Source organism: Corapipo altera, unplaced genomic scaffold (genome assembly GCF_003945725.1).
Source record: "Corapipo altera isolate COAL_440 unplaced genomic scaffold, ASM394572v1 55, whole genome shotgun sequence".
Lineage (NCBI taxonomy): Eukaryota > Metazoa > Chordata > Aves > Passeriformes > Pipridae > Corapipo > Corapipo altera.
The window spans coordinates 8,435,228-8,453,258 of NW_020884882.1; the positions used below are offsets into that span (position 1 = coordinate 8,435,228).

The following is an 18,031-nucleotide window of genomic DNA, read 5'->3' on the forward strand; positions in this document are numbered from 1 at the left end:
CAGCACTTTCTCTAAAGCACTCACTGGGGTTTGAAATGGCTGTGGTGTTTGGGGAAGGAAGCTTTTCAAACCAAGCAGACCTCACTCTGCATCTAACCTGTCCCTCTTTCCACCTGCTAACCCTCCTGACGCTGCAGGTTGAAAAAAACTCTGGGTGCTGGTGGCAAGCAGAGGTAGGAGTCTGCTGGGAGCAAGCTGCGAGTGCCGTGCTGGTGCAAAGGATTCCACATGGAAGGCTGTGTGTTCCTGCTGGGCAGCTGGGGAATGGGGACCCTGGACCTGAGCCTAATCTCATGCTGTAACAAAGGATATTCTGGCACCCTTCCGGAGACTGATGCTGCGACAGGGCAGAGTCGAGCAATGAGCTAGGCTAGGGAAGAAAGAGCAGAGCCTGTGGAGCAAACACCATGTGTTTAGGCCAACAGGGAATAAAGAGGCTCTTAGATAAGAGGTTGCTGTTAACAGCATCGAATGCCTGTGTAGTCTCTGCAGGTTTTCTGATGAGTCTTTTTCTAGTGATTCCGAAACAGCCACCAGCCAAATTTTAGGGCTTTCTCGTCATATGGAAAATAAAATGACAAACAAGCATTGAAAATTTATGAGACTTTCTTAACTAATTTCTTGATTTCAGAGGAAAACCAGTGTCTGGCAGTTTTCATAAATAATGATAACTGTTCTCCCTGGGGAAAGACATGAATAAGGAGGGGTTTGAGTTGTTGCTGGGGTCCACCTCTACATTCTCTGTAAGATGAAGTGAATCTCCCAGGAATGGAATAAAATATTGGAGACAAAACAGCTCATCTTGGGAGCTGCTTTGTTCACAATGGTAGTGTCGCAGTTCCTGTGTGTGGTCTCATGCCATTCCCAAGGCCTGACAGGCTGTTCAGGGCTGGTGGCAAGCTTGCAGCAGTGCTCTGGAAGAAGCAGTTTATGATGCTTCAGCCAAATTCTGCTCTGAAAGAGCAAAGAGGAGAAACAGAGGAGGCAGAAGAGCACCATGAGAGGGGTTAGGGTTGCCTTGTGAGACACTGACACAGGTTGCGCTTTTTGGGGCATGAGCATGGTTATGTTTTCTCCAGAGCCAGAGACTCTCTTACTCCACTTGGCTTGATCTCCCTGCTTGGATTATGTTAGTCTGAATTAGTCTGGTGAGCTCCATGCAGGTACTGGATATCACAGTACCTTCAGTCACCATTCTCCACCCCTCCAAGAAAAGAGTGAGTCCCATTTTGGGTGGAGAAGGAGTGTATCTGTGATGGAAAGAAGAGGTAAATTCTGTCCCTTCACCTCCTGAAAAATGGTGGGACTAAGATGGAAAAGCAGGAGCACAGAGATTGATCAGGTTGCCAAAAATACCTTTATCCCTGCAGTGCTGCTCGCACTTAACACACAAGGCTCTTGAGATGAAGAAACTACTGTATTTGACTTCCTGATCCTCTGTTTGTGTGGCCATAGCAACAAACCACTTTTCTCAACTGCTGCTGCAGTGGTTAGAATGGTTGCTTGTAAAATGCCAGCAGGCATCCTTCAGGTAGTTCGAGTCAACAGCCCAGTTCAGGTGCTGGCAAGCAGGGGAGCTCTGGAGGGAACAGGAAAGCAGGAGAGGTGAGCAAGGCCTGGGAGGGGAACTGGGCTGTCTTAAAAAAGGGGTCACAAATGCCCAGTCAGGCAGTGGGAGCCAAGCCCCGCTCCTGACCAGGATGGCCTCACAGTTAACAGGCTGCTGCTGCTGTCACCTCACCAGCCCATCTTGTGGATTCTACTCTGATCCAGAGGTCCTGGGTACCTTTAAATCCCAGGATGGTTCTTGTTAGGCAAAGCAATACAAAGGCAAATTCCTGACAATCTTTCTGGTTTTTTCCAACGCGATAGTAAGATCACATCTGCTGAGGACAAACGTGCAGGAAGATACTATGCAGACTATTTGCAGAGTAGGACAAGGTGCTGCTAGTTCTACAGAGAGAGAGCTCTGAGTATGGCAGACAGCTTGCCTTGAATCAAACCCCTTGCATGCGAGGGGGTAACAGCTTGCAAACCATGTCCTCTGTTTGCATTTGACACAGTCTAAGTGTCCCATGACACTGCAGGAAAAATCTGTATCTGTGTCAGGGATTTAGCATGTGTGTACATGGCACTAATGTGGATTAGCAGCTGGATAATCTTTGGTTGAATGTGCTTTTGCTAAGTCAATTAAACAAAACCCAAAGTCCTGTGATCTGGAGAGTCAAGATTTGCAGGAGTTAAATTGCAGAGGATCTGCTTTGACCAACAGCCACAGAGAACTCCCTTATTTTACTTAAGGGCTGCAGATGGCTCAGCTGTGGGTCTGGAAGTCCATTGAGAACAGAGCCAGAGAGAGAAGCTGCTGCCCCTTGACTTTGGGTGTTTTGTTAGTAGTGAGAAGACTGCGTGAGCACTGTGTGTCTTGTTCCTTACAGCCACCTTGCTCAGAAGGTTTATCTGTGATGTGACAGCTTGGGATAGTAACCACAGCAGGAGAGGAATTGTTTACAGGAATGTTTTCGGTAATAATTGCACGACTATGCCACAACAGGGGCTTGCCGGCTGGCACATGACGTTCTGCAATCAGAAATGGTTATGCTCACAGAGGACGGGCTGCTCGGGCGCTATCAGCCTGTAGATAACTGCCTGGGATTCAGCCAGGGCTCTCAGTACTTGGCAGAGAGCCACACTCCTTGCCAGCATTTCCCACGCAAAGGTGGGAAGGGCTGCCCTTTACTCCAGGTTGCCACAGTCTGCCCGCGCGTACAGAACCTACTTAACGCTTCGGTTTGAGGCACACAACATATGCTGGCAAATGAGCTGCTTCCCAAATAGTCCTAGGTGTGTAGAAGTACGTCAGGTGAGCGGGGGCAGCACGGGGCAGGATGGGAGCCTAGCTGTTGGCACTTGGCACCCATCTCAGTGACGTATTAAGAAAGAGAAGGATCCCTGAATGTTGCTCTGCCTCCGGTGTTGGCTCTCCTCTGGCAGGCGAGTGTCCACGTGCTCTGAAATGCTCTGCCTTGTGCAGCATGTTGCATGGGAAGCACTGACCTAATTAAAAGGAACCATTGCAGGCTAGGAGCTGCCAGTTTATGGCCTGCGAGAGGTCCTTCCTTGTGTGAAGGAACAGCTTGCAGCTCATCTCTGTTTTGCTAATTTAATTTTGTTAATCTTGCACTTTTGAGGGAGTTTCTTCCCACTCATGGACCTGAAGAGGTGGGTGTGTGAAGCTCACTTTGGTTCTTTTTCTGTCTGCCATTAGATGTCTGTGGCAGAGACAGTGACTTGAAGACTTGCTGTATCTCATCTCCTCCTGACATCCATGTCAGCCTTGCTGTCATTGTCCTGCTGCTTCCCCAGACCCTCCATGCTGCCCTCACATCTAGCCAGCCTCTGCCATGGCTGTCAAATGTTGCAAACATGTTGTTCTTACAGACCTTGGGTCTGGTCCTGGTGTCCCAGCAGCTCCAGTTTGCTCCAAGGGCCTCTGCAGCGAGACTTTCCAAGGAGCCTTCAGGGTAGAAATAAGAGGAAGACTTTGACCTCTAGCATTGACTGGGATGCAGTCACCCCAGAAATCTGGTCTTGGTCTCAGACCAAGCTCAGCTTTTAAGAAGCCCTGCTGCCCTTGCAGTGCAAACACAAGATTTCCCATGCCCTGCCTTCTCAGCCTTGGCCTCTGCTGTCTCTCAAGGCTGTTCAAGATGCTTGCTGATTGTGACACTTCCTCAGGAGCCTCCCTGGAGAAGACTTTGGGAATAAAGGGGAAAGTCTGCCACGATATGTTAGCTCTGCTGGCTAGGCTCAGATGTCTATGCCGGGAGAGAGGTGACCTGGACTCATTGCAGAGTCAATCAGTTTATTCATTTAATTGACAAGTGTTTATTCTGCTGCCTGGAAGCAAGACAAGGAATTGGCTGCCTTGAACTCCTAGACCCCAGTGTTGTTGGGTTAGATGTAACCTTACTAAGCTTGCACGGCTGCTTGACAGGGTTGGGGACCCCAGCAAGGGCTGGAGGGCCAGAGAGTCACTGAGGTCAGTCTTGTGGGAGGTACGTGATGCTTTTATCAACCTGTTCAAGACAGGATTCAAGGGATGACTTGATCCACCTCCAAGATGTGGTGTAAGATCAGTCTAATCTTAGCTGACAACCATGGAGGGTGACCAGCAGCTATAAGCTGAGACCACACACCCAAACCAGGAAACAATTTTCTGTTCACCTTCTTTAGCACAGAGTTACCTGACTGGTGTGGTTGTTGATATTGGGAAGAGGGACACTTTAACTGTCCCTACTGCCCTCGACCATGAGTTCCTGTGTGGGCACAGTCTCCTGGGCAGGCTCTGGATACTATTCTTCCTTTGCAAGAGCTGCAGAGCTCTGCTCAGTTCTTTTCACCTTCATCTGGAGCTCCTGCTGTAGCCCAGGCCCTCCTCTGCCATTCAGACTCACTCCCTCCAGAACCTTTGTTTCTGCCTGGCTACAAACCCATCCTCTGTTCAGCACTCATTACTTTTCTAGCAGAATCCTGTCCCTGCCTGCTTTCAGCCTGAGCCCATTGCCTATAGACTTCACTGCTTTAGCTCAGTTTCTTGTCACTGCGTGTGACATTCCCATTTTTCGCTGTCTGGCTGTGCTGTACTGTCAGGGAGGTGACATCCTCCTCTTCCCTCTGCACTAAGGCAGTATTCCTCTATGCTTCTGCCTGGCTTCCTGCACTGTTCCCAGCATGGCACTGTGCTCTTGGCCCAAATGCTCTGCCTGCTCTCCTTCACACTGACTTCCTCCACTTTATCTTCCAAAGGCAGGGAGAGGTGTAGATGTCACTGAAGAGCTGCTCCCCCTCCCTTACAAATTTCTTGCTTTCCAGGGAAGGTTATCCCTGTCTGATTCCTACAAGGTCTTTCTAAGGGTATGTGCTGCACTTTTGCTTTCAGTGAAGTGCCCTTGTTCTACTTTGGCATTATGTGCCCCAGGAAAGACACCTTTTTGCAAGAAGAGGTTCTCCCAGTACTCTGACCCTCACTCCTTGGTTCACTGAGCAGCCAAAGAACAAGAACAGGTGAAGCTCTGCCCTTCCTGATTTCTGCTGTGATGCCCTTCCGGAGCCTGAGCTGCCAGACAGGGGTGTTACCCCCAGACTGCAGCTGTGATGGGAAGCTGACATGCAGGGAGCTGTGTGACTGCCCTTCTCTGCTTGCACAGCCAAGTTAAGACCGTGTTTCAGACTACTCAAACTTGGCTGTATTGATCAGACTAGTTAAATGGCAGGCCTGGAATTAGATCGAGGTTGCAAATAGGTTTCCTGCTGTGCATCTCTTCCCACCATTGCCTTCCACTCTTGCTCAGGTCTTTCTTGCTGTGGGAGATCCTGTCTTCCTGGCTGTTCTCCTGGTCCCTTGGGGAGCAGCTGCAGTGCGCCACTGCTATTCTTAGCTGTGAAGACAGCGTGCAAGTACCTGGCCCAGCAGAGCTGGAGCTGGTGCACTGCTCTCTGCCCAGCAGAACTCAGATAAATTATCCAGAAGATCTTGGTAGTGTGTAATTGAGCAGCTCTGCCACAGGCTGTGCTTCCAGCTATGTACACTCTGCTGTGCAGCAAGGCACAGTAATTGCTTGCTCCCTTGGAATCCAAGAGCTCTGGGTTTGTCTCAAGTGATCGTGCCCTCTTCTCCGAGATTTTGGAGGGATGCCTCAGATTTACTTACCGTGTTTCATGCTCCCTTCTTTCCTGGTGGGAGGTTGCATACATCAAACAATTATTCTCCCTTGGCTATTTATCCTGTCTTAAAGATGTTTTGTCACCGGGTTTCTGGCGCAGTCCTTTCTTCTAACATAAGAATGAAAAGTTCAGGTGCTGGAGGGAGGTGCTCTGGGGGTGTCTTGAGCATTGCTCTGTTCAGATTTGGTGGGAATGCCTCAAGAGAGATCTGCTTTCTAACTGCTGCCGGTACAAGGATCTCTGAGTCTTTCTCAGCACTAACCAAGTCACAACCTTCATTCACTGTTCTGCCCTGGGATGTGCTAACAGCTACAACAAGCAAAAGGGAAATGCCCCTTGTACAGCGCAACATCCACATCTGTGAGGGATTCAGGGCAAGACGTGCTGTTGCATCTCACTAATGGATTTCTCAGTTCTGCATGGCCATCTGCTTCTTGCTGGCCCTCTCCTGTCCAGCTCCTGTTGTGCTCCTGCTGCTTTACTGGCCCCAGCCAGCTTGGCTCTGCCCTCGCTTTCAAAGGAAAAGCTTGGCCTGGGGCCCAGCCAGAGCTGCATGTTGCACCCTGGTCCCCGAGTGTCAACACTGCTGGCACAGGCGCTGCTGGCCGTCCGCCCGGCAGGTCCCTGGCACCAGCGCCCGTGAAAGGCATGTGGCTGATGACCTGACTGATGTGGCTGATGACCTGATCGTGCCATCTCCCTCTCTCTCTGCCCCAGATCGGCGGACCATTCTCTGCCCGGATCTTCCGTTTCCACAGACTTTGGCAGCTGGCAGATGGTGACAGGGTGTGGCAGTATTCGGGAGCAGGCAATCCTGAGCGCAGACGCCTCTCTCCCTTGCAGCTTCCCGGATGAGTTCCCTAGCACTTGCCTGTAAGTGTCTCAAATGCAGGACCTCTCCTTGGGTCTCTTGGCTGGCTGCGAGCACTGGAACTTTATCACCCTGGCACTTTCAGAGAAGCCTGGGAGCCCATAACAAACTGTTCCATCTTCTCTGCCTTGATGTTTTCCATCCGCAAACTCAGTCCCTGAGCGCTCTTTACTTATGCTGAACACGGAAAGAAGCTGGTACTTTCTCTGCCTAATGATGGGGGAGCACTTTGCCTTCTGTAGGAAGAAGAGGCTTTTCTCTCTTCCCCGAAGATGCTGAATTTGGGCATAATAGAGTGCATTCGAGGATGCATGTTTGTCAGGACAGGACCAGTAACCCAGATTTTCTTGCTTTTTTGGATTTTGCTCACCTACATCTCCCCACTAGGGTCAGATCCTTGCTGCTGTAAGAGAAGGGCTTTCCTTCTGTAACCCTGGTTTTGTCTGGCCTTGCACAGCATCATTTGCAGGTGCTGCATCTGGCCAGTGCAGAGCCACAGGGACCCTGCATCCTGCCACATCCTGCCATGTAAAATGGCTGGGAGGCAAATGTTCCTCCCCAAATAGAAAGCCACCTCTGGATGCTTGAAAGGCTGGAGATGTGCGCTTTAATTGCTGTTAGAGGAGAACCTTGGCTTGTGCCTTCAGGCTGCAAACTCTCCATCAAGAAGCTGAAATGGCAGATCAGGGGCTGCTGCTAGCAAGCAGTGCGAGAGCTGTGCTGCCAGACACTCAGTCCCTGACCGAGATCTGTGTACGTGCTTTGGAGGCAGAGGGCAAGCGACATGAAACCCAACGTCTCCTGTGAGACAGGCTGGCTGCCCTGGCTCACTATCTCGTGTGGCTGTGTGCTGTGCTGCTGAACAGAACAGAGCAGAGCAGTTACGGTGCCCTCAAGTTACTGTGAAGCTACAGGACCTAAGAATTGACAGATCAAAAAATCACAAGAGATGTCGGACATGGCCTGGGTGGCATTTGCACTCCTCCTTTCCTGAGGACATGCTGAGCTGCTCCTCCAGTTGTTTGGAGATGGGCAAGGGAGCAGAAGGGACTGAAGGATGGGCATCTGAATAGTGACTGCTGTGCCCCAAACCTGGCTGTGCTTGGCTGCTGAACACCAGCAAGTTGTTGCTGCCCTTGGAGTCGGATCCAACGTCAGAATGGGGAATGCAGTAGAGAAATGTGAATCAAAGTTGAGAGGCCTTAAGCTCATGTACTTTGGAGGGTGGCTGCTTGGAGAAGTGGGTTCAAAGGAAGGGGAACAGTGGTGGTGCTTCTCCTGTGGGTGCTCTGCCCCTTCAGCTGTTCATTAAAGCTGTGGGGTGCTTGGGGTCTGGGGACCACTCAGCTACGGGTGCTGGAACCAGGCACCATGTGGAAGGGATGAAGAGTTCCCAGGGATGTTGTGTTGAGCTTAACCTGAGGCCTCCGCCCTCCTTTTGCTCTGCATCAGCCCTGTTTGCTCAGGACCCCATTGTGGTTTTATCCCATTTTTTCTCAGCCTGGCACAGTTGATTTTTTTAAAAATTCCATTTAAGTTCCCACTTTGCATCTCCACTGGCAGCAGCTTGATGAAGGTACGCTTTTCACAGCCTACTTCTTGTGCTTGTGTGGGGCTTGTCAGGGCTTACTTTGAGCTGGGGCTTTGACAGCCTCCTCTCATGCTGCACCCCAAGCTGCAGGCGAGCGGGCAGGCTGTAGGAAGTGTAGCGGGGCAGAGTGCCGTGGATTTGGCAAGGAAGCGCGACCTGCCTCCGCAGGGAACTGCTCGGGGTGAAGTGGTGCAGCTGGGTCTGCAGGGCTTGGTGTGGAGCAGTGGCCAGCTGCTTGACCCTGTGCCTTGGAGCGTCCTACTCCGTGAAAGAAACCCAAAAATCCAAACACAAAATCTGCCCTGTAAAGAAGTGAGAGAGCCACAAGCCGTGGGACCTAACTGCTGCACACCCTCGCTTACCTCTGCACGTGACATCTAAGATCACTGCACTCGGGTGCAAGTAAGTCCTGCCTTCGTGGAGCTTATTTTTAATGCTAGCAGGTTTTCAAGTTCCATGTCCTAATTAGGTTGCCAAAAAGCATCTTTTTAATGTGTTTAGATATGTTGTTGCCTTTTTTTTGCCCTCTGGCTTCTCTTTATTATCAGACACAGTAAACAGCGGCCTGGTTGGCTGCCTCAGCATCGCTTGCTGTTTATAGGCCTCCCACCATATCCTCTTGCTGCTGTTTCCGGACCGAAGCTGTTGGCTGTGGGTGGTTAACACTTCCATTCAGATGAGCTGTGCCAATTTATAGCCAGCCCAGGCGCTAGAGAGATTAAAGAGAATTTTTTATGGGGAAGGTTCGCGCTGTGCCCTTGGAGTGACCTTTGAGGAATGTCTTAATCTCTCTGGGAACCACTGGCATGTCGCAGAGGCACCACAGCAAAGACTGTTTTAGTCCAGAGCACTTGGCACAGCTGCCTCTGAGCCCCAGCCTTGCTTTCCCCTGCTCCCTCAGCTGAAATTTCGCCTTCCCTCTGCTGTCTTCCCCCTACCCCTAACCAGGTGTGTGGATCAGCTGGAGAGGAGAGCAGGTCCCATGGGAAGCCATGCCCTACTCTGCTCCTGCTTGCCAAGAGCAGCCGTGCGAGGGAGCAGAAGTAAAGCGCCGCTCAGGTCTTCTCTTCTTGCGGCTGGAGCATTCCTTGGGGCTTTTGTCACCTTGTCTGCTCCCTCTCAGCCCCCCTTCCCCAAAGCTGTCTGTGCTGGAACAAGCATGAGAGACTGAGGCTAGTGGCAGTGAGGGATGTTTGCAAGTAGGTTGGAAGCAACTGTCCAGACATGGCACATGTGGACAGGCTCTATCTGGGAACACTGTGCGAGGAGAGGAGGGAGCTGGCGCAGGGGTTGACGTCACCACCCACTTGGCCAAAGCACCACTTTGTGTATGAACTGCGGCCTTGTGAGCACCATGGTGGTGGGAGAAACTGGGGAGGGGGTGTGTGTGAAGGAGGAGACCTGGGGGGAGCAGGAGGCTGTGAGCAGCTCCGTGGCTTGGATGAGGGGTCAGTGGGACCAGCTGCTGTAGACAGAGCTTTTTGGGGCTGGCACAGCCTCAGCCACTGCAGCCAGTTGAGCACCACAGACCTGCTGGCACTGTGGACAGAGATCCAGCCCTGCTGCCAGCCCTTTGTCAGGAGTAAGAGCTGGGAAGTGGGGAGGGATGGCTGCAATCACTGACCTCCCCTTCTCTCTCCTAGGCTGGTGTCGGCAAGCGACCGTGAGTCCCGGCTGGAAGAAGTGCGTTCCGCCTTTCTGGCCAGCTACAGCCGGACCATCGGCCTGAAGGCCGTGCCCCCCAGCCCCTCAGGGGCCATCGGTGGCCTCCTCGAGCAATTTGCAAGGGGCGTGGGACTGAGAGGCAGCAGCACCCTCTGAACACAGCGTTCCCCGACCACTGCCTAGAAAACCGGGACTGGCGAGTCCCCCTGCAGAGTCCTGGGACCCCCTTCTCGGTGCGGGCACCTGCTGCACCCAGTGCCCGCCGCCGGCCCCCCCTGCCTGGGGCTGGGGGGTGCGGGGGCTTCGGCGAGTCTCTGCAGTAAATGACCCGAGCTGTGCCCTCTCCTGCCTCCTCTCTGGGCTGCGGGGGGCCGGGCGGGGGGCGGCGTGGGGAGAGCCGCTCTGCCGGGGGCGCTGCTCACTCTAAATAGCCCGGCCCACGCTCCGGGAGCGGCGGCACCGAAATAACGCCGAGCCGGGACCGGGAGGGCGGGATGGAGGCTGAGCCCCCTCTGCCCCGGACTGGGGAGCAGACCTGAGGCCGCAGCCCCGGGCGGGAGGTCCCGGGGGAGCCGGGCCGGGAGTTGGGGCTGAGCCGCCCCCGGTGTCCGGGGGGGCGGTGCCGGCGGGAGAGGACCGTCGTGCCCAAGATGTGCTGTGCCTGTGCCGAGCCGCCCCGCGCCCGTGCCGTTCCTCTGCGGAGCCGTGCCTGAGCCGAGCCGTTCCCGAGCTGTGCAGTGCCGTGCCCGTGTCTGTGCCGTGCTCGAGCCGTGCCGAGCCGTGCCCGTGCCGTACCCGCCCCCGGGCGCGCCTCCTCGGCGGCGCGGGAGGAGGCGGCGCGGAGCATCGGCGGCGCCCGGGCGGGGATGGCGGCTCCGGGAGCGCTGGAGCCGGCGACCGGCAGCGTGCCGGGCACCAAGGTGGAGCTCACCGTGTCCTGCCGGTGAGCCGGGAGTGGGGCGGGGGAGCGGGCGGGCGGTGGCTGGTCTCTGGACAGGAGTGGGTGCGAAACCCACCGGGATGCGCTGCGTGGCTGCTTGCCGCGTCCCGCTACCCGCAGGTCAGCCCCTGGCTCCGGGGGCTGTGGGCTGCGGGTCGTGCTCGCTCTCCGGGTAGCTCTCGGTGCCACGGTGTGTGCCCAGCGCTCCTCTGCCCTGCTGCCACACGTGGGGACAGGTCAGGATGCTGGCACCGGGCACGGCTGCGTGGAGCGACCTGCTGCCCTCACCCGGAGCAGGGGCGCGGGACGGCCCCGCTCGGGGCGATTTGTGGGACGTGGGTGATGCTGGCGGAGCGCAGGGTGCCGGTGCTGGCTGTGAGCGGCTGCCCGGCTCTGCCCGACTCGGCGAACCCGGTGCAAAGCAACGGAACCGGGAGCGGGGCAGCCTTGGCGATGGCGGGACGAGGGCTGCGGGAGAGGGGCTGCTCGGTGCCCTGGCTCCTGATCGGGGTCCGTGGGGCAAGCGGCCGTGGCTGAGCCGATCTACCAGGGGCTAAATATAGCCGGAGGCACCGCTGCCCACGGCCGGGGGTCCTGCCCGCAGGGATCGGCACCAGGAGCCTCCTGGGCGGCTCCTGTGGCACAGAGCGCCCTGCCCGGGTGGGCACTTCTAGCACATCCTGCAAACTCTGGGCCGGGCCAGGGGCTGCCCTACCCTCTCCCTGCGGCTGAGCCCCGGCTCCCGCTGCCAGCCCCACGGACAGCAGGCAGAGGGGCTGCAGGGCCGGGGGACCGGGCAGCTCCGGGCAGGGACCGGGCATCGCAGCTGGAGACAGTCCAGGGCAGGGGCAGCCTTCGGCTTCGCAGCCCCATGGCTCAGCCCTGTGCAGGGTGGGGTCTCTCTCCTGCGCGCTGGGGCCAGGGGAGCTGGCTTAGCCCGCAGTCCCTGGCCGTGCACCCACCCTGTGCTGACACCTCGGGGGTGCGGGAAGTATCCCAGCAGAGCCGGTCGCAGCCCCCGGCACTTTCCGGCGTCACACCGTGCACAGGACGACGATCAATCGCTCTGCCGGTAGCTGTGTCGGGGGGTGCCCTCCGGCTGCCCGGCCCCTGCTCCAAGTGCCTCCTTTCTTCTCACTTCTGCACCCCGCCATTAGCCACGCTCCTGCTGCCGGGGCGCGGCGGGCACTCAGCCGGCGCCGGCGGCACCGGGGAAGGTTTCATCCTGTAAATGGGTTCCCTGTCATGTTCAATCATCATCAGTGCTGGAAACGCTGCTCGCCGCTCACCCCGCTGTCCCACCGAACCTTGCGGTGGGAGCCAGCGTGTCTCCCTGGAGTGCCGGGGCTCTTAGCCACGGGTGCCAGCACGGCCTTCTGGCATTGGAGGTGGACATGGGGACCCGTTGCGGGGCCGGGTGGGTGGCACTCAGGGTGGCTCAGACCTGGCTCTGTTCCCCAGGAACCTGCTGGACATGGACACCTTCTCCAAGTCTGACCCAGGTGGGTGGCAGGGCTGAGCAGGGTGCATGGCATGGCACAGATACGGCATGGCATGGCAGCCTGGCTCTGCTCCTCTCTCCGCAGTGGTGGTCCTTTTTGTGCAGGGCTCAGGGAGCAGCGAGTGGAAGGAGGTGAGCATGGCCCCTGCTCCTGGCTAATCCCTGGCTGGGTTAAACGGGCCCATATGGCCACCCGTGTCCACGCTAATGATCCTTCCCCGTCCACGCTAATGATCCGGCCCCACTAGCAGCGCTAATCCCCCATCGGGATTAGTGCCGAGGCAGCTGCGATGGGGAGGAGTCCTGGGGGGGGCCATTCTCACCCCTCTCCCTGCAGTTTGGACGCACTGAGGTGATCGACAACACCCTGAACCCCGACTTTGTCCGCAAGTTCGTCCTCGACTACTACTTTGAGGAGAAGCAAAACCTCCGCTTTGATGTGTGAGTAGAGTGGCTGGGGAAGGGCTTGGCTCCACTCAGGGTGCAATAAAGCACCAAGTCAGTGATAAATAAGGACAATAAGTAAGGAAAATAAATAAAGATAATAAATAAGGATACAGTGGCGAAAAGCCCAGATGGGTGGGGAAGCTGGGCTGTGTGCCGGGGCACCCCCGCAGTCACCAGCTCAGGGCTCTGCTCTCCCACACCAGCTACAACGTGGATTCCAAGAGCTGCTCTGCCTTAAAGCAGGTGAGGACAGTTTGTGCCGGGAGGGACATGTGGTGGGACACCCCGAGGTTGCACCCAGTGTGGGTGCTATCCCAGGGGGAACAGGTGCCCCTTGGAAGGTTCTAACCCACTTTCCATCTCTCCATGCCCCATGGGGACTGGCAGAAGGTAAGTGCCCGTCATGCACCAGCACCTGCTCTGCCCTGGTAACCCAGCCCTCATGGGGATGCGTGGTGGGGCAGGATGGGGCCGGGACACTCTATGGGAATGGCTTTTGGACGGCAGGATGGATGAAGGGTGGCCCAAGGAGTCCAGGATGGGTCCAGGGCTGTAGACTGGGGCTGGGGGCACAGAATGAGTGCAAGGCACACGGAGTGGGCACCTGGGGTGGTCCTGGGGGTGCACAATGGGTCCTGGGCTGGGAGGTGGCTCTCGGGACACAGTGTGGATTTAGGACACTTGCGGTGGCCCTGAGACAAACTGGTGGCAGGTCCCATGGATGGGTTGGAAGGGTGAGGAGTGAATGTGGGTGGTGAGGGACTGTGACAAAACCCTGTGGGGTCTCACAATGCTGTGTTTGGGGCACAGGACTTCCTGGGGCAGGCATTTGTGGCACTGGGGGAGGTGATTGGGGCCCAGCGGGGACGCCTGGAGAGACCCCTCACGTGAGTCACACCCTGTGGTGGGGTGAGGAGTGGGTCCCACACTGTCCCCCCACTACCTGCCCCATGAGACCCCTCCCTGAATGTCCTGCACTCTGGGGACTCTGGTCACACTGCCAAGCACCAGCTGTGGGACACAAGCCTCAACCCTGACCCCACCTCTTGCCCCTGGCCTGTTCTCCTTGTCCCCAAGCTGATGAGGTGCCTCTGGCCCCAGGGGGGTCCCAGGAAAGCGGTGTGGGACCATCCTGCTGCTGGCTGAGGAGCTGAGCAACTGCCGGGTGAGTGTGCTGGTGAGGAGGGGGCTGCATGGCCACAGCACAGGCAGCTGCTGGTGCTTGGGGTGAGGAGGTGGCTGGCAGTGACAGTCCCTGTCCCCAGGACATCATCACAATGCAGTTGTGTGCCAACAAGCTGGACAAGAAGGACTTCTTTGGAAAATCTGACCCCTTCCTCGTCTTCTACCGCAGCAACGAGGATGGCACGTGAGCACAGGGGCCTGGAAGGGTGGGCAGTGTGCTGGCATCACCAATAGGTGTACTCCAACCCTGCCCTGTCCCCACAGTTTCACCATCTGCCATAAGACAGAGGTGGTGAAGAACACACTCAACCCGGTGTGGCAGCCCTTCACCATCCCTGTGCGTGCCCTCTGCAACGGCGACTATGACCGGTATGGGAACAGGGATAGGGAGAGGGACAGGGGCAGCTGTGGTGCCAGAGCAGGGGATGAGCAGTTCTTTGTGGGCTTTGCCCCATTGCAGTAACAAGCAGCTCAGAACTGGGTCCCAACTGGGCTTTTTTGTCCTCTTTTGCAACCCAAATTGCACAGAATCATCCCTCTCCTTTCCAGAGCCCATGACTCAAATTTCCCATTTCCCTCCCGGCAGAGCCGCAGGCCGGGCAGGCAGGGCAGCTCTGCTGGCAGCTGGCAGGCAGGGTGCTTGCTGTGGGGTGGGCTGAGGGGCTGGGTGTCCCCAGACAAGAGGTCAAAGGGGCTGTGCCAACCAGGCTGACAGCTCACCCGCTGCCCACCTTTGCTTTCAGGACGGTGAAGATAGATGTGTACGACTGGGACCGGGATGGGAGGTGAGGCAGGGGACACTGGGGTGCTGCTGCCATTTCCCGGGGTGCCCCTCACCAGGGTGCCTGGCCATGCCCACCCCGCATTCCCCCCGCAGCCACGACTTCATCGGGGAATTTGCCACAAGCTACCGGGAGCTGTCTCGAGCACAGAGTCAGTTCACAGTGTATGAGGTAGGGCTGTGGGTTGGGAGCGGGGGCGGGGGACAGCCCACGCTGCGATTGACCCGCCCCTGTGCCCGCAGGTGCTGAATCCCCGGAAGAAATGCAAGAAGAAGAAATATGTGAATTCTGGCACCGTGAGTGGGGCGTTCCTGGGGCTCCTGTCTTCGGGGGGCTGGGGCTGCTCCCTCTGCTGCGCCTGCCGGGGTCAGGGGTCAATGGGGTCTGATCTCCTGTGCCCGCAGGTGACACTGCTCTCCTTCTCGGTCGAGTCCGAGTTCACCTTCGTTGACTACATCCGGGGCGGGTGAGTGGGGGGCCAGGAGCCCCCCGGCTCCTCGAGACCCCCCGTGGGTGAGGGTCTCAGGGCAAGGATGGTGGTGACGGTAAAGGTGCAGCTTGAGGGTGACAAGGGGACAGTGGGGCTGGGGAGGGGGTGCAGGATGGTGGCACTGGGCTGTGGGTGCTGGCTGGGGATGGGGGGGCGTAGACGATGGGTCCAGGTGGGGGAACACCCACACCATGGGGCTGGAAGATGGTATCCCCGTGCCGTGGGGCCGGCAGCCTCCCTCGCTCTCCCCTCCAAGGACACAGCTGAATTTCACCGTCGCCATTGACTTCACGGCCTCCAACGGTGAGTGCAGCCGGTGTCTGGGGGGTCCCCATCGCTGTGGGGCTGGCCATGGGGTGGGTGCGACAGGCACTGTGCTGCAGGGTTGCCGTCACAGCCCACCTCGCTGCACTACGTGAGCCCCTACCAGCTGAGCGCCTATGCCCTGGCGTTGAAGGCAGTGGGGGAGGTCATCCAGGACTACGACAGTGACAAGCTCTTCCCTGCCTACGGCTTCGGTGCCAAAGTCCCACCCGACGGCAAGATCTCCCACCAGTTCCCCCTGGTGCGCCCTCCCTATGGGGCAGGGCTGAGGTGAACCCAGACCTCCTGGCTGTGGGGCAGAGCTGGCTGTGGGGTGCCCACAGCAGCTTGGCAAGAAGGGGAAGCACCCTGGCCACATCCTGCCCTGGAATCCCACAGCCTGGGGGACAACGGGAGCCGTGGTTTCCCTCCAAGAGCCCATCCCTGTCCCCCAGAACAACAATGCAGAGAACCCCAGCTGTTGTGGCATTGAGGGTGTGCTGGAGTCCTACCTCCAGAGCCTGCGCACCGTCCAGCTCTACGGTCCTACCAACTTCGCCCCCGTCATCAACCAGGTGGCAGGGTGAGCACCAGGGGACTCTCCCCTTTGCCATCCCCAAATGTCATCATTCCTGCAGCAGGGACAGTTGCCCCACGCCAGTGGGGTGCTGGAGGGACCCCATCCCTTGTCCCCATAGGACAGCTGCCCAGGTGACTGACGGCTCACAGTACCATGTCCTCCTCATCATCACTGACGGTGTCATCTCCGACATGCTGCAGACCAAGGAGGCCATTGTCACTGTAAGTGCACCGTCGTTGTTGTGAGTTCACCCCACATTGGGCGCTACCCCAGCTGACACCCTGCCTCTGCTCCACAGGCTTCCGCATTGCCCATGTCCATCATCATCGTGGGAGTGGGTCCGGCTGAGTTTGAGGGTGAGTTGGGACTTGGGGAGACCATGGAAGGGGAATGGAAGCATGTCCCTTCCTCCAAGACCCCAAAGGCATCCAAAGGGATGGTGTTGGCATCCAAAGGGATGGTGTTTCCATCCCCGGTGTTCACCCCACCGAGGCTCGGTGACACGAGCTGTCACCCTCAGCCATGGAGGAGCTGGACGGTGATGAGGTGCGGTTGTCTTCCCGTGGGCGGTTCGCTGAGAGGGACATTGTACAGGTAACACTGGCATTGAGCCCAGCCCCCCATGGGCGAGAGATGCTCAGCCCCCCTCACTCATCCCCCACAGCAACAGGGTTGTTTCCAACTGGGCTGCAACCTTCTTGCCCTCAAAGTTTGTGCCATTTCGGGATTACGTGGATGACTCGGGCAACCAGGTGCTGAGCATGGCCCGCCTGGCCAAGGATGTGCTGGCTGAGATCCCTGAGCAGCTGCTCTCCTACATGAAGACCCGTGACATCAAACCCCGCCGGGCAGACCCTGAGTAGCTCCTCCAAGAGCTGTGGGATAAGCTGGTGGGGCAAGGATGTGTCATCTTTCCTCTGCCAGTGGCCAGGGCTTAGCCATGGAGATGTGGCCCCACAGGGCAGATAATCAGCTGCTACAGTTGGTGAAAACGGTTGGTGAAAACGGGACTGTGACCCTCTTCTGGCAGCAAGACCACAGGGCTGGATGTCCGTGGCTGCCCTCATGTCCAGCAGCACGGTGGGGCTGGCTCGGACCGCGCAGTCCCATCCCTCGGGCAGGGCCAGCGCCTGGGGCCGGGCGGTTGGGGGGCCACAGTGCGTGTGTGTGTGTCCCAGGAGGGCAGCCTGGCGCCTGTCCCAGGGCAAGGCTGACCCTGGGTGCCTGCCGGGGGTCACAACCCTGCTGCTCCTTGGGGCACCCTGTTCCTGCCTGCACCCCATTCCTGCCTGCACCCCTCTCTTGCCTGCGTCCCACTCCCGCGGCCTGACCCGGCCTGCCCCATGGCCCATCCCGCGGCCCGGGGTCCCGCAGCCGGGGGGTGCCGGGGCGGAGGGCAGGCGGGTCTGTACCGCATTACCGACTGTAAATAAACTGCTCAACCGGGTCTGCTGCCGTGCTGGGGCCAAGGGACCGCGGGCACCGAGGGGGCCGGAGGGATCGGGGGTACTCGGTGCTACCGAGGAGGCCGGAGGGACCGGGGGGACCGAGGGGCCGGAGGACTCAGGGGAACCAGGGGTAGCGGGGAGACTGAAAGGGACCGAGAGGACCGGAGGGGTGCGGGGGGTCAGGGGAGGCCGGTCCGGGGCGGGGCCGGGTGGTGACGGGGTCTGTGATTCGCGGCGGCAGATTCGCCACCGCCGGCGCAGCGCGGCCCGGCCCGGCCCCGCCGCCCCCACGTGGCCTCCCCACCGCGCTGCTGCCGCCGCCGCCGTCCCCTCTGTCCTCTCGGCCGCCGCCGCCGCCGCCCGGCCGTGCCGTGGCGAAAGTGCGGTTGCTAGGGACGGCGCGGCGCTTTACCCAGCGGCCGCCCCGCGCCAGGCGCCGCCGCAGCTCCATTGTTGGGGCCGGCCCGGGCCCGCCGCCGCCGCCGCTGCCGCCGCCCATGG

The 18,031-nt window shown here is 58.0% G+C and overlaps 2 protein-coding genes across 4 annotated transcripts in view; both read left to right on the plus strand.

Annotated features, from left to right (window-relative positions):
* Window positions 1-10,197, plus strand: part of MTMR14 (myotubularin related protein 14) — a 33,033-nt gene extending 22,836 nt beyond the window's left edge. For 2 of the 3 annotated variants that reach the window (XM_027640873.1, XM_027640872.1), the window contains exons 18-19: window positions 6,445-6,600; window positions 9,833-10,197. In XM_027640873.1, coding sequence (XP_027496674.1) covers window positions 6,445-6,600; window positions 9,833-10,010 — 334 coding nt within the window. In that variant the 3' untranslated portion in view covers window positions 10,011-10,197. The remainder of the gene's footprint in view (window positions 1-6,444; window positions 6,601-9,832) is intronic. The other variant, XM_027640874.1, reaches the window with a different exon arrangement.
* Window positions 10,198-10,692: 495 nt separating this feature from the next.
* On the plus strand, window positions 10,693-17,529 carry CPNE9 (copine family member 9). The gene is made up of 21 exons (XM_027640875.1): window positions 10,693-10,797; window positions 12,256-12,296; window positions 12,381-12,427; window positions 12,633-12,736; window positions 12,946-12,985; window positions 13,130-13,132; window positions 13,553-13,629; window positions 13,844-13,907; window positions 14,008-14,111; window positions 14,192-14,296; window positions 14,671-14,712; window positions 14,805-14,880; window positions 14,952-15,005; window positions 15,114-15,175; window positions 15,456-15,502; window positions 15,583-15,764; window positions 15,958-16,085; window positions 16,201-16,303; window positions 16,381-16,438; window positions 16,603-16,676; window positions 16,793-17,529. The coding sequence occupies exons 1-21, from the start codon at window positions 10,721-10,723 to the stop codon at window positions 16,943-16,945; spliced, it is 1,641 nt and encodes a 546-aa protein (XP_027496676.1). The 5' UTR covers window positions 10,693-10,720; the 3' UTR covers window positions 16,946-17,529.
* Window positions 17,530-18,031: the final 502 nt, after the last annotated feature.